The sequence below is a fragment of the Lontra canadensis genome, unplaced genomic scaffold (assembly GCF_010015895.1).
Source record: "Lontra canadensis isolate GAN:19392208 unplaced genomic scaffold, GSC_riverotter_1.0 scaffold92, whole genome shotgun sequence".
Lineage (NCBI taxonomy): Eukaryota > Metazoa > Chordata > Mammalia > Carnivora > Mustelidae > Lontra > Lontra canadensis.
Window position 1 is genome coordinate 3,457,300 of NW_022631086.1, and position 15,875 is coordinate 3,473,174.

The following is a 15,875-nucleotide window of genomic DNA, read 5'->3' on the forward strand; positions in this document are numbered from 1 at the left end:
ACATCACTACAGATCCCACTAGACACTGAAAGGATAATGAAGAAACATTATGAACAACCCTATGCCCACAAATTTGATAACCTAGCAGAAATGGACCAGTCCCTTAAAAGACACAATCTGTCATAACTAACATGAGAAAAAATAGATAAATGAATAAGCCTATCTATATTTAAAAAATTGAAATGTTAATAACCTTTCAAAACAGAAAACACTAGGCCCAGATGGATTCATTGGTGAATTCTGCCAAACATTTAAGGAAGAAATTATACCAATTCTCTATAATTTCTTTGAGAAGACAGAAGCAGAGAAAACATTTCCTTACTCATTCTATAAGGCAGAATTACTCTAGTACCAAAATCTACATTACAAGAAAGGAAAACTATATACCAACATGTCTGATGAATGTAGGCATAAAAGTCTTCAACAAAATATTAACAAACTGAATCCAACAATGTATAAAAAGAATTATATACACAAGCAAGTGGGATTTATCTCAGGCATGTGAGGCTGAGTTAATGTCCAAAAATTAATTAACATAATCATCACATCAACAAATTGAAGAAGAAAAAAAATCACATGATCCTATCTATAGATAGAGAAAAAGCACTTGAAAAATCTACAACGCATTTATGATGAAAATTCTCAGTAAATAGGAGTAAAAGAAAACTTTCTCAACTTGATACAAAAGATCTACAAAAACCTAGAGCCAACTTCATAAATGGTGAGTAACTTTCTCACTTTCTCACTAAATCAGTAAAATCGCTGATTTTACTGATTTCTCACTAAAATCAATAACAAGCCAAGGATGTCGCCCCTCACCACCTCTTTTCAACACTGTACTGAAAATTCTAGCTAATGCAACAAAAAATGGAAATAAAATGTTTAAAGATTGGGAAGGAAAAAACAAAACCATCTTTGCAAATTACTTATATGACATTCTGAAAAGGCAAAACTAGGAAGATAGTAAAAGGTCAGTGATTGTCAATGGGGTAAAGGGGAGGGTATGCTGAATAGGTTGGGTACAGAAGATTTTTATGGCAGTGAAAATATGATACCATAATGATGGATACATGTCATTATGCACTTGTTCTAATCCACAGAATACACAACTAAGAGGGAACCCTAATGTAAACTATGAACTTTGGCTGATAATGATGTGCAGCGTAGGTCAATCAGTTGTAATAATATCCTACTCTGGTGGAAAGAATGTTATTAATGGAGGAGACTATGCATGTATAGGGATGGAAACAGATGGGAAAACTCTGTACCTTCTGCTGAGTTTTGCTCTGAACCTAAAATTGTTTTAAGAAAGATAAAAGTCTACTAAAAAATTATTTTTCAATCTTATGCTTACTATAGTTGTGTAGTTTTAGGAAGATAGAACCTTATTTGCTTTGGTTTTAATTAGGACAGCATAACATTGTAGGGAGAGAAACTAGAACTTAACTTAACAGTGCAGGAATAGACCTCAAAGGCTTAAGACCTTACCCTGATGAAAAGAGTCTCCCTGGAAAACCGACCTTTGAATTGTCCTTTCTAGCTGCAAATTCAGACATGTGCTGGTATCGTCACAGGATGATTAAAGAAACAACTCCAGAGTAGCCAAAAAGGGCCAGAAATATAATTATAGGATCAAAAAAAAAAAAAAAGGAATCTGACACCATGAGATTAGAAGCATTTCAAAGAAATACACAGGAATCTTTTCAGAGCAAATAGTGTAAACTGTAGGAGACTGTTCTCGAGAAAACATGTAGATCAGGGGAAGTCATCTTTAGTTTTGTGTAACCATATTGCTAAAATAGACTGCCATAGCCACTGTCATTTTCTAAGAAACCTATAATCTTTCTCTATAAAGATCATGGTTCCTTAAATTATGTCACTGACCTTTTGTCATTGATCTTTTGTGAATTCCATGCAGACAGCTGAAAAGGTATTCACTTTGAAATATTTTTAAATAGTGTATGTGTGTGTGTGTGTGTGCATGTGTGTGTGTGTGTGTGTGTGTGTGTGTGTAAGTTTTTATTTAAATTCCAGTTAACAAAAATACAAATGCTTCATGAATTTGTGTGCCTTCCCTGTAGAGGGACCATGCTAATCTTCTCTGTATCATTTCAATTTTACTGTGTGTGCTCCTAAAGTGAGCACTCACTGAAATTTTTAAGAACTCTTCTAAAACTAGGTTTGGTTACAGAAGAAATTAAAAGTTAAATTACTCTTAAAACTTTTTGTTTGCAAATGGTCAACAGTGAAAATACTACATAACACAAACTCCAAGTATCAGTCAAGGAGCCTGAACATATTTACTAGGAAAAAGATATGAAAATGAATCAACTAGTCAATTAACTTAAGGAGCTAGCAAAGGTCCCACAAAATAATTCTAAATAAAATGAAAGATTTCATAAATATAAAGCAGAATTGTATTAACCAGATAATAAAAATAATGTGCAACCAATAATGCCAAAGACTTTTTTTTAGAATAAAAAAGCAAATAAACTTCTGGCAAATTCTGATCACACAAGTTAAAAAAAAGAAAAAGAGAGGATAAGCTAAAATGGTCATTATATAAAGATAAGAAAATTTATCCAGAAACAATTAAAACAACTTCCAACCATAACATAGGGTGACTAGTATGAGGCAAATATGAAAAAGAAGCCTCCTCTCTTCACATCAGCAATAATAATTATAAAATATAGTGGAATTAAAAGATTCCATTCACAAATGCAAGAAAAATTATAGAAGGTCTAAGAACAAACTTAATAAGATACAAGCTATAATTATAAAAAGAAAACAGTACTTAAAATCATAAAATGAGTGGAATGGGGAAATATACCATGTTCATAGATGAAATGATTCAATGCTTTAAAGATAGCAGTTCTCACCAAATTAATCTAAACAAATTCAAGAAAATTTTTTTTCAAAATCCTAATGTGATTTTTAAAATTGTTTGAAAATCAAATTGAAATCTTACCTGAAGAGAGTGCTAAAGACAGTAATGTTCTACTGAATAATAAAGCATGCTATAAAGGTAGACTCTAACTACTATACTGACAAAACTGAAGTTAAAACATCAGTGAAAGACTATAGAGATTGCAGAAATAAGCCCATATATATATATATATATATATATATATATGAATTTTGGTACTCTAAAAGTGGCAATACAAGTCATTGGGGAAAGAATCTGTTTAATCACATCAGGAAATCAATAGTCACTAAAAAATAACTTAGGGGCTTCTGGGTGGCTCAGTGGGTTAAAGCCTCTGCCTTCAGCTCGGGTCATGATCCCAGTGTCCTGGGATTGAGACTTTCCGGCTCTCCGCTCAGCGGGGAGCCTGCTCCCCCCGCCACCACCCTGCCTGCCTCTCCACCTACTTGTGATCTGTCAAGTAAAAAAATAAAATCTTTAAACAAATAAATAAATAAATGTTAGATGCTTATAATCATAAATAAAATGAACTAGTTACATGACACAAATTTGCAGGTAACCTAACAGCATTATTTCGTGACATCGTCTAGGGATCGTTAGACACTGGGCATGAAGCAGACAAAGCAGGTGGTAGATCATCTATGCTTGAGAGCAGAGCAGCACCGTTGAAGTCAACAATTATAGATTCAGGATTTTCCCAATAGTAAATATTTACTTCTATTTTGAGTTCCCCTCTCAAATTATAGTTCGAAAAATAGGACCACTGGGAAATCTTCTAGGGGCTAAATTAAGTAATAGAGATACAAATACCAAGATCAGTCCTCATCCTGATAGGTGAGCTATGGAAGCCCTCCAGTCTCTACTTTATTCCTCTATCCACTGCCACCCAAGCTAGTACAAAAGCTTCCTAACTCTTCTAATTTCCTCTGTCCCCTTACATGCTTCTACTCCACATCCTAGAGCGACATAATTTTTCTAAAGTATAGTATCTCAGGTATTAGTCCAGCCTGACTCTTGCTGGCTTTTCATGACTTTAAAATAAATTGTGATCAATAATTTAAGAAGTATATCATCAATTATATGAGTAACTTGATTAAAAATAGTCATCCATTTTCTAATGAAATAAAACTAACCACTAGCCCAGCATTCAACATTATCCAAATTTCTTTTCCATCCCTCCTTCCCATGGCTCCCCTCTCTGTAGGCAGATCTTCCCACTTGGATCACAGATTATTTAGATGTGATTTTCCATATTTTGAGTTCCTGCTCTCCTTTAAATCCCTTGAATACCTTCTATCTCTCTGTGGCACTCACTTTACTATGCTTTCTTTTGTTAAATGAGTCTTATTCCTCCTGCTCTCCCCATTAAGAAGTTAAATTTTTTTAGTCCAGAAGTTGTGTCTTGTTCATCTGTGTCTTCCTGTTAGGACTAAGTGCATGAGGACATGTTAGGTACTCAAAAAAATAAGATAAAATTGAATGGACTTCTGTATTCAACTTTTTTTTTTTAATCTTCTTGCTTCCTAAAGAGGCATGCTGCCTAAGTCCTACCTACAACAGCAGCTGAGTTAGCTAGCTAAAATAATATGGCGTTCATCCTGTTTGCACTCAGATTATGTGCAATTTTTGGTAATATTTGCTGACTCTTAAAATCTGGCTCATTTATGTCACATTCTTCAGATATCATGCATATTCCAGTACGCTTGTTTCTTCATTAACAACGCTTTTTATTCAACAAGATTCCCAGATTGATTCTGAGTGGACTTGTACTTGAGCATTTATTAACATAGAGTTTTCGTCTCATTAGTAGTTTTTTAGCTTTCTAGCATCCAGGGTATGGTCACTCCATTCATGGCATAAGTATAATCAAAACTGTCTCCACAATGTCAGCATAATGTAAATAAAGACATACAGGGGAGTCATTATCACATGGGCATAAGGAAGAGACCAAATAACTTCTTACAGAAGAAGGAAACAATATAGGGTAAAATTGAGCTGAGATGAATATTGCACTAACCCCATCACCTCTTTTCCCACTATGCTTAGAGGAAAAATTCAGTGAATAATCAAGAGAGCTATGGAACTCTGGAACTCCCAATGTAGAAAGGCAATGGGATGCAATTAACACCCTGCATTTTTTTATTAGCTTACACCGCAGGGAAGAAATGTCTAAAAGGCTATTTAAATTCAGTATAAAATTCTAGCAACCACTATTTTAATTGCATAACTGCAAAACATTTTTCTCATTGTCGAAATAAAAAGAAGCCTGTAACGCATGTTTCCTACTTGTTTCAGGACTCAGTTATTAACCTTTAAGAATCTTTTCTAGGAGAAAAGCTTCTTTCTCTAGCAAATGCATCTTGAGACTGGGACTTAACCTAAAATCCTAACTCCTGTCGTGGACCATGTCGACACTTCAATCCCTGTCATAAAAACACCTTGAACAATATTTCAGACACAGGAATGTCAGAGCTTTTCTTTTTTTAATGGGCAGCTAAAAAATAATTTTTAGCAGTCACAGAAATTAAAAGCTACCTTGTTCTCCAGCACACCAATATACACATGTAAAAGAATGCATAATATGCAGTGTGATTACTCAAGAACAAACCATAGCAAATGCAAGAAAAGACCAGGTTGTTGTTTCCATAGCAATGACTTTATGTGGTTTAACTCTTCTGGGAATTTAACCAAATCCCCAGCAGCAGGAGAAAATCATCAGCAAAAATTTTGTGACATATGGCAACTGCCAACACATCAGTGAGGGGAAAATAATTTTATTTTCTCTTTCTTTCTACTGAAAGGAATACCTTCATGTCAAGCTGTTGGAAAAAGCACAGAGATTTTGTTGGTCACCCTGCACTTAACTCAAAATTTTAAAATACGAGGTTTCTTCTTCTTTAGACTGAAAGAGATGTTGGTCCCCAGCCAGCTCTGCAACTCATGCATCCCAAAAGTGACACGTGGACACGGACAAGAGGTACATACATATTCCAGTGACTCGCAGCTTATTCATCCTAAAGAAAACTCAATCTGCAGGGTCATCCCTCAGGAAAGAATGCAAATGAGAATTTATTTTCTGTTTTGCTTTTAAAGTCAACCTCATCCTGGGGTAATGTGTGTGTGTGTGTGTGTGTGTGTGTGTGTGTGTACATGACAATTTTTAGTTCTACGTATGGCCCAATGATTAAAGTAAGAGTTTTTCACAAACAAATAATAGATGTGGTACTTTTCATGATTTTCTTTAGTTCAAGCAGCCCTGTATCTCGAAGACTTTTCCAAGTATCAGGTTAGAGGCCGAGCAGTTCAAGATACTTAAGTGCTCTCTTCATTATGTCTTTATAAGAACAAAGACAGTGGGGCACCTGGGTGGCTCAGTCAGTTGAGCATATGACACTTTGGTTTTGGCTCAGGTCATGAACTCAAGAGTGGTGAGATGGAACCCTGAATCAAGCCTCAGCTTGCACTCCTCAGAGAGAGTGGAGAGGTGCAGAGGGAAAAGCAAGTCCTCCCTCTCCCTCTGCCCCTCCCCCTGCTTGTGCTCTCTCTCTCTCTTTCTGTCCCTCTCTCTTTCACTCTAAAATAAATAAATAAATAAGTAAACAAATAAATAAAATCTTTTTGAAAAAAGACCAAAGATTGTGATCAATATGCAATTAATACCCAATGAAAATGATTGTCTCAGCATGAGGAAACACCTCCAGAGACAAGGAATACATTACTTTCCAAGAAACCCATTCAATTTTGAACCATTTTCAACATTAAAAGAAGTTTCTTAGGCCTTTTTGTTTGAGTTTCTATCCTCACAACCTGCATTAGTTTTATACGTCCAAGGAGACAGAGATTACGCCCAACATTTCTTCGTGGGACAGCACCTCTCAAACCTCGGGCCAGCTCACATCTCCTGTGTTGCATCCCTCAGAGCCCACCCATGACCCCCTGTACTCCTCACTGGTGCTCTTTCCACCCTGCCCCCTACACCACCCCCTTCACTTCTAGACAAGGGTTATTTCACCAGTGACTTTTCACACTCCACTTTTTTAAATGTAAAGTAGATCACTGGCCTAAATTAGAGGTATTAAACACAAATGCCATAGCTACCAGGCAGGTAACTCAACTGGGTGAAGCATCTTCAGGTAAGGACACAAGGAGTGGCAACAACTGTGATGACTTAGAGAATGAGTTCCCAGCCTGAGCATTCAGATTGGCATATTTCAAAATACTGAATACACACACACAACTGGGACTACAATCGTGGTCCTTGGATTAAATTACCCTGATACTAAATGGTAAATTAATAGGGTATATCTGAAAATTTGAGGACTTAAATAAATTTCTCTGATTATGCTAGGGGAGAGGGGAGAGTGGTCGTCTGTGTCTTCGGGCCATTCTGGAAAGACAGCATGAGAATTTCACTGGTCAACTTTCTTTCAAAAGTACACTGAAAAAATAAAACCAAACTCGGCATTATCTTGTTGTCTAGTATCTTGTATCAGGCAAGTATGTTTTTACACCCTAGTAAATAAGGTACAAACCACCCGAAAAGACGCATCATGACTGAAAACTAATAATAAAAAAAGTTCCACTGAACAAAAGATAAAGACCAATCATCACAGAGTATGAAGAAAGTTCACATTATTAATTTCCATACTCCATGAACTGTTTTCTTTGCTATAAGACTTAGAATATTTCGTTTTGTCTTTTTTTTTTTTTCCAGGAGCATAAACCGTGCTCTTCTTTGTGTTTGAAAGTTCTAGTGCTGCCTTCCAAAGTGCATATAAATTGTCTGTCTCCCTGTTAACCACACAGACACCTTCAGGGGTCAACTAACGAGGAGCCAGACCTTTTCTGTAGTTGTGCCCCAGGGTAGGTGGTTGCTCTCCATTTATTTGGAACCACTAGATACTAATCTACAAAACCCTGATCTAATCACCATAAGCTCCAGGGCATAGGACATGGGACCAAAAATGAGTCAAGTTTTTCCTCAGATTGGTAGAAAATCACATGTCTAATAACTGTAAACATGTGGCCAGTGATACTTCTGTGGGTAAGTAATGGCCCTGAAGCTGGAGCCTTCCACATACAAACTCCCCACAGAAGTATCCCTTGGCCTTAGCCCCACCTGATTGCTTAATTATTGAATCATCATCCATGACTTTAAACATTCTTCTTACTACAAATTAGAGCTCTAGATCCACCCACAAATATTCATTCTCTCGCAAAGAGTAAACAACTTCTTGGTTTACCTCTGTCCACCATATTGGATCCAGCGGGCTTGTCTGGGACAATCAGATGGTCCAGGTTGCTATTCAGTGAAGACGTGTCATCACTAGACAAAGAGTTCAAAAATCCACTTTCTGATGTGGCAAAGCTGTTTTCCAGAGCCCTGCAACTGTTTGCCTCTGAGGGCGCAGATGAGTGAACCTGCACAGCCAATGTTATAGACTGTCCCTCATCATCGGCCGTGGCGGAACTATTCCCCATGTCGATCCAGGACTGTCTCTCTCTAGATAAGGAGGCCAAACTGCTGTTTGTCTTTATTGTACTTTCCGAGGAAGAGGAAGAGCAAGATTTGGGTGAAGAGGAAGATGCCTGCTGTGCAGCCTGTTTCACAAATAAAAACAAAAAGAATAAAATAAATCATGATTAAACTGGCATTCTCTATTTTCCATTTTTAACAGAGGTATTCCAGGCTTTCAGAAAAAAATTATTAGTAACAAATTGTTTTAAAAACTATTCACAAGTTTTGGGGCTTCACTTTTTTTTTTTTTTTCATCTGTTTTACCAAATGTAACTCAGAATAATTGCTTTTTGTTCTTGTATTTAACCCTTTTTTTTCCAAACAGCTGAAGACACCATATTTAACTTTTTATCTCTATGATAGGGAAATAGCTGCCCTGGCCCTGCATAAGACCTTAATTCTTATACTTCTTGCGAGGATTATTAGTACAATCCCTTTTTATTCTGTTTGAGTTAAATTTGCTATGAGGGGAAAATTACAATTCTTAAACTTCTTCATTACTTAATTTGAAGATTCTTTAAGAGATCACAGCAAAGTTTATTATAAAACGGTTACAAGGACTTGGTAAAATACACTGACAGAGAACTGGTCTGTTTCTATTCTGTATTTCCAATATTTGCCACAAGGAATGCAGTTAAGATTACATTTAAATTTAAATTTCATTCTACTTCTTATGGATCTACAACTGCAAGTTTAATTGACATGCCGGGGGCTCAGTTGTGTATCATAATGTCTTATTTAAAAAGATACCAAAGAAACCTCAACTAGTCTTAAAAAAGAATCAGAAGAAAATTGCGTGATATTTATATTCCTATGGCAAGAACTATGACTCTATCGCCCAAAACCAATTTGTATAACTTTGAATTCTTTGTTTAAGGATCTGAGACATCTCCATAACATGATTTACCCTATTCTTCAATGCTCCCTAGAAATGTAAAAGTTCCCTTTGGGAGATTCTTTGAAATACTGAAGGATACTTTGAGCAAAAATAGATTGTAATCGATCACTGAATTCTCACTGATTGAGCAAAAACCCTTGAGAAAGGTAATTAAGAGAGAGAAAACAAAAGCTGAAGCCAGATAGGAAGCAAAATATTAACTGAGTGGAAACCATGGATGTGGACAAAGTCCATACATTTCTGTTCTCCAATATCATACATATATTCTTTAGCACATACCCAGCAATAGCTTGTAATACATAGGTAAAATCATGTTAGCTCATTAGTTCTTTAATAATTTGAAACCTTTAATAAACGTTCACCAAAAAAGATAAGAATCCACTACAAACTCGTAATTCACTAAAGAGAAACCAGCAATTGCACCTAGACTGTGAGAAGTAGGCTAATGTTACAGGGATCTTCTGAAAGCAGCTCCTAACATACAATGCAAGAATGAATAAGAGTCCTTGGCAAAATGTTCATCTGCTCATGGAGAAAACATCAGTGCAACATCACCAATCACCTTCTCTTGGAAAGGACTTCATTTATTCTGAAATTTTATCCTAGTTTCATTTTGATGGTAAAAATAATATGCCTTCTTTTGGAAAATGGTGATAGTAGATGTTAGTTTTTGTCTTTTTAAAGTTTTTTTTTTAATGTCCTACAAAGCAAAATAAATATCTGGCAACTATATGTTGTTCCCTCATTTTTCATTTTCTTTATCAATAAAATCCAAAAATCAAGATGACAGAGACAACAGTGTTCTCTGGGTCATATCTCTCCAATGGCAGATGAGACAGAGAAGACATTTTATAGTTGAGATCCATCAATTTCAAACATTCAACAGTCCAAAGTGGTAGAAAAAAAAAAATGGTTAGTGGGAAGAAGCCAAAGAGCAAACTAGGATTTTTCTCCCCAAAACCTCAGAATCATTGCAACTTACTCAGAATGGTTGATTTCCATCTAGTATGTTCCCAAGAATTTTGTAGGTTCTAAACTCTGAGTTCTGATGGGAAAAGCCTGTATTTACCCAATGTATGCTCAGTTAGCTAAATACTAGTCATGCATTATCAAATAATCAGTAAATCCATTTTTTAGAAGCATGACATTAAAATATCCAGTTAATATACAATTCATCACATGCACCTTTTATTAATAATACATTTGTACAGACATGAAAACTTTCCATTCAGGAATGTGTCAATGAGTTTGCAAATCAATTGCCTTAAATCATTCAGATCATTTAACAACTAAGAGATTAAATATCTATAACCCACTAAATAAAATCTTTGTTACCTAGAGGAGATAATGCACAGACCCCAAGCTGTCCAAATAAATGCCAAGACTTGTTTACTCATTAGAATGATATAGAAAAATAAATATCAACAAAAATACCATTCAGACCTAGTCCCAACACGTTCCCCCATTATGAGCTATTTTAGTAAAACTTGGCTTTGGTGGGGCCAGCATCTTTTTTTTTAAAAGAGACCAAGTGCAAGCTTTCCCTGTTGCTCCTATTGATATTACTGTAATTTGATTAGCAAAATGGGCTATTTGAGCAAAATCCTGTGCACATAGCTGCTGTAGCAATTTTTCCATAAACATTTTGGGACCTCAAAACTGCTTAATGGACCAAGGAAAGACATGTTCATAGAGCATCAGACATTTCTGTGAAGTGTATTCCTTTTGAGGTACTACTCAAACACAATTCAAATGTTTTCAATCCATCATCTCTTCTCTTGCACCATGTAACATGTGGAAATTTGATTTTTAAATGGAAAAAAGAAGATGAGCAAGGAAAAAACAAGGAAGAAGTAGAGAGACAGAAAGAGAAAATAAGAAAACAGATTATGTGTATCAGTCCAGAGGGGGTTTTTATTAGAAGAGAGATTAACAAAATAGTAATCAAAGTGATCTTGGAAAGCCGTCACAATGGAAACGTGCTAAATAATATGCTATGATAATATGGTGCTAAATCACAGGTCATTATTTCAACCACATGTAGCTAACAATAACCACATTCAAACAGAGAACATTTAGCTCAGTGTCTTCTATGAACCATCCATGTAATTAATATACTCAGAAAACTTCTCACTGCAAATCTAATTAAGGCAGGAAGAAGTGACAGTCTCTCATGTACTAACATAAGTCCATCCACCAGTATTAGTTCAAGGACTGCTTCCTCTAAGAAGACTTCAGTGGGCTCAAGACCAGGTGGGTAACTCTGTATGGTACTCTAGGGCTTCCTTCTATCATACCAGGTGGAATGTCACTTTATTTGTCAACTAATTCTATAATTGCTGATGGACTTGCTCTTTTTTTTTTTTTTTTTTGGTAAGATACTTGAGAACAGGCTGTTCTTAACTATTATTTTTACCTATTTTTTACATCTGCGCCTGACATATACTTGGTAACAAATTAATATCAATACAAAATGGTCTAGAAGAAAAACAGCCTGGAGTAGTTCAGTCTCATATGGATGGACACCCCAAAATTCTCTGTAGAATTGCTACAAATGATTTATCCTAACCCCAGGATCTAGGAGTGACTGTCACTGGTTATAATGCAAATACTCCCACAAAATAATCTCATGATCTCAAACAAAATTATTATTTTATCTATTAGAGGTTAATAATTGCACAGTGGTTCATTTCAGAATATTTGAGTTTTAAATATTTTACTTTTTAATGATAATATTTAAATACATTAAAGATCTAAGTTTTAATGAAGTGACTATATGATTAAGTTAAAAAATCAATATTGCTTTTTCCCATTTTCTTCATGGATTTGCATGTCATCCTTGCACAGGGGCTATACTAATCTTCTCGGTATCCTTCTAATTTTTGTATATGCGTTGTCAAAGCGAACACTCTTTTTCCCATTTAATGTATATTTTTAATTTAAATTCCAGTTAATTAACATGCAGTGTAATAGTAGTTTCAGGTGTAGAATTTAGTGATTCAACACTTACTTAAGATACTTGTATTTATCAAAGAAGCTTAACTCAAATGTTGATTAACTCTAAAATCTTTTTCCTTGAATTGTTTAAAAACACATATTTGACATAGGGAAAACAGTTTAAGATAGCCACCAACATTCTGTAATTAGGATGAAGTAAGTCAGCATATAAATGTTAAGCAACATTAGTCAAAGTATATTTAAAAAAAATACAGGAATAACTTATGATTAAACATAATGAAACCAAATGAGAAAAGAAAAAAAAAAAGGAACATATCCGTATGGCTTTTCTTCTCTTTTACTGACCACATTAACAACAACAAACCAGTCAACTGCTGCTAAACCCTAAGAAGTACTGTCTGTATTTCTGCCATATGTTAGTAGAAGCATTCTTCTAAAAACCCAAAAACCTTGTAGAGCACACACCCCCATCTGACCCCCCATCTGATAAGGTGGCAAAGGACCTGCTCCTCTCTCCAATCCCTTCTATCCAAATGACCTTAAAGAAACCACCTCAACTCTAAGTCTTATTCCTTTGACTTTTTCTTGCCACCATTACTCACCCACTCCCTACCCTACTCCATCCTCCAAAAAATAACAGTGCTTCTTTTTTTTTTTAAGATTTTATTTAAATATTTATTTGTTTGAGAGAGAGAGAGAGAAAGAGCATGCAAGCATGAACAAGGGGGCGGGGCAAAAGGAGAAGGAGACTCCCCACTGAGCAGGGAACCTGATGTGGGAGTCTATCCTAGGATCCTGAGATCATGACCGTAGCTAAAGGCAGATGCTTAACTGACTGAGCCACCCAGGCGCCCCTAGAGTATTTTTAAAACATAAAATAGATCACAATACTCCCCTGCTGAAAATCCGCTAATAACTGACCATCACAAGCACAAAAATAGCCTCAGCCTTCATTATAGCTGACAAGGCCTAGATGGAGCCCCGTCTGCCCCGCCAGCTACGTCTCCTCCCACTTCCCTCTCCTTTCCAGTCGCAGAAGCCTTCTTCCCATTCCTTGAGCACAGGTTTCTTCTGCTTGAAACATTCTCTCCGTGAATTTCTGGGTGGCTGCCTCCTCCTCCTCACCATTTGGTGTCATTTCAAGTATCAGCCTCACAGTCAGAAAGAACATCCCCCCACACTCCACCCCAGCCACTCCCTACCCGTTACCCCTGTTTATCTTCTACACAGCATTTGTCAGCACTTGGGAGTATTTGTTTGAATTACAAATTTGTTGTGCCTCTTCCTCAACTCAGACTTAGCCTACTACGGGGGGGAAGATACTGTCCATTTCAATTCAGCATTCCTTTACCGGCAACAGTACCTGGCACGATCGATGCGCGCACGCACACACACACACACACACACACACACACACACAGTGACAATGTCTTAGCTACCCACCTGGCTGACTCAGATTTATCAAGAGAAGCAAACGGGATAACATGAAAGAATCTTCTTAGTCAAAGGTAAATTTAAGCTTGCAAAAGGTATTTGTGATAACTATTTCTCCTTGGCTTCCTCGTTTGTAAAATGCAGAACTTTTGTCAAAATCAAATGAAATCATCTTCCTCCAACCCATGTGACAATACTAGACGAGTGTAAAGTAGTGATGTTCTAATTCACAAGGGGAAATAACGGTAGCGCGAAAAATCGGCAGAGAATGTGGATGAAGTTACAATCACCCACTTGCCCGTTTATCAGTCCGTTAAATAAATATTTATTTCATTTCAAATTGTGGTAGACACTGTCATAAATGTGTAGGCACAGTCATAAATGTTGTGGGTAAGGAAAAAGATATTGGACACTGCCTCTGATTTTAAGAATTTAATAATTAGAGGGCTGTCTGGGTGGTTGACTTTTTTTTTAAGATTTTATTTATTTATTTGTCAGAGAGAGTGAGCACAGGCAGACAGAATGGCAGGCAGAGGCAGAGGGAGAAGCAGGCTCCCTGCTGAGCAAGGAGCCCTATGTGGGACTCTATCCCAGGACGCTGGGATCATGACCTGAGCTGAAGGCAGCCGCCTAACCAACTGAGCCACCCAGGCAACCCAAGGGTGGTCGACTCTTGATTTCAGCTCAGGTCATGACTTCAGGGTCCTGGGATCTAGACCTACATTGGGCTCCACACTCAGATGGCAATCTGCTTGAGACTCTCTCTCCCTCTCCCTCTGCCTCTCCCCTTCCTTGTATGTGTGCTTTCTCTCCAAAATAAATGAATAAATCTTTTTTAAAAATGACTTAATAATTAGAGAAATAATACTATTTCAGCGCCTTTTTTTTTTTTATTATTAGCACCCACTCTCCCTCTCTAGACCAGGCCTGTCTTGTTCACTGCTGTGCGCCTACCACCCCGGGCAGGGTCCAGCACACTATAGGAGTTTAATAACATCTGAAGAATGAACCGCAGTCCATTGTTAGCTCATTCTTATCTTATAGCAGCTCCAGGAAGGGAACTGACTGCCAGAGATGATGTATGTGCCCTTACAAAGGCCTCCTAGCACTCCCATGTTATAGATAAGGCATCTGAGTCCAGAGAAATGACAAAGCTTGTCCAGGGTCCCTGGCTCATAAGCAGTGGGTCTGGGCTGGCTCCAAAGCTTGAGCTTTAAAAAATGTTTATATTGTTGGCAGTATGCCCCTTGTTCTTGCTTTTACCATTTCATATATTTAGGGACTCATTCCCCATCTGGACAAATAGAGCTTTTTTTTTTCTTTTTTTCCTATAGCGACATAATCCTTTCTCTGGCTGTATTGCATTTTGTTAGCTGGTCCCCTTTTGATGGTCACTTGTGTGGTTTCCCAACATCCTTCTGCCTTTTTCAGCACCTGAATTTAATCTATAAGGTAAGTTCCTAGAAGTGGAGTAGTTGACACAAACATGTGAGGGCTTTAAATTTTTTACAGACAGTCAAATGGTCAAAATGGAGGCACCAACTTAACTTACAATGAGAGACCCCGTTTCCCCACATTCCTCAGCAACAAAAGACGACTTTTTACTTTTGCCTTATAAATAGGAGGGGAAAACCAGAGCCAGGGCTTGCTTTCAAACCACAGCTCCAAGCCCGTGGTTTGGCACCCAGCACTAACTCTCTGTGGGTGACACCTTCCCCTCCCCCAAAACAGGTGAGCCAAGAGTTCCTCAGCCTTCTGAGTCAGAGCCCCGTGTGGAGACAGTCTCCCTGCCAACTGTCTGCTCAGAGGAAAGTCCACACAGCCCAGCTAGAATACAAGGCAAATGATAACAACTTGAAAAAGGTCCCCTCTGCCTTCCCAACCCCATAAAAATAGGAACATACAGAGTTCAGTAGAGGGCAGAATTATCGTGATTTAGAGGACGAGGAAGCTCTAGTGAGGGAAGTCACATCTGAACTGGAGGCAATGGAACTGGGGTGGGAGCACGTGGCTCCTACCAGTGGAGAAACTTTACCAATGCAAGTGCAAGAGCAGGAAAGTCTGGAAAGCTTTGGGGAGACAGCAGTCAGTTTACTGGGCCACCAATAGAGGAGAAATCAGCAACAGGACTGTGATGAGAG

General features: G+C 37.3%; 1 protein-coding gene, 1 non-coding gene and 1 pseudogene across 9 annotated transcripts in view; all 3 read right to left on the reverse strand.

Moving 5' to 3' along the window:
- The window catches only part of IPCEF1 (interaction protein for cytohesin exchange factors 1), an 85,674-nt gene that overhangs the window by 16,961 nt on the left and 52,838 nt on the right, over positions 1 to 15,875 (reverse strand). For all 8 annotated transcript variants that reach the window (XM_032836397.1, XM_032836395.1, XM_032836401.1 and 5 more), the window contains one exon: positions 8,170 to 8,527. In XM_032836397.1, the coding sequence (XP_032692288.1) occupies positions 8,170 to 8,527 (358 nt within the window). The remainder of the gene's footprint in view (positions 1 to 8,169; positions 8,528 to 15,875) is intronic.
- On the reverse strand, positions 2,039 to 2,145 carry LOC116854537. The gene has a single exon (XR_004380185.1). It is a non-coding gene; the product is annotated as a U6 spliceosomal RNA (small nuclear RNA).
- Positions 12,131 to 12,251, reverse strand: LOC116854533 (annotated as a pseudogene).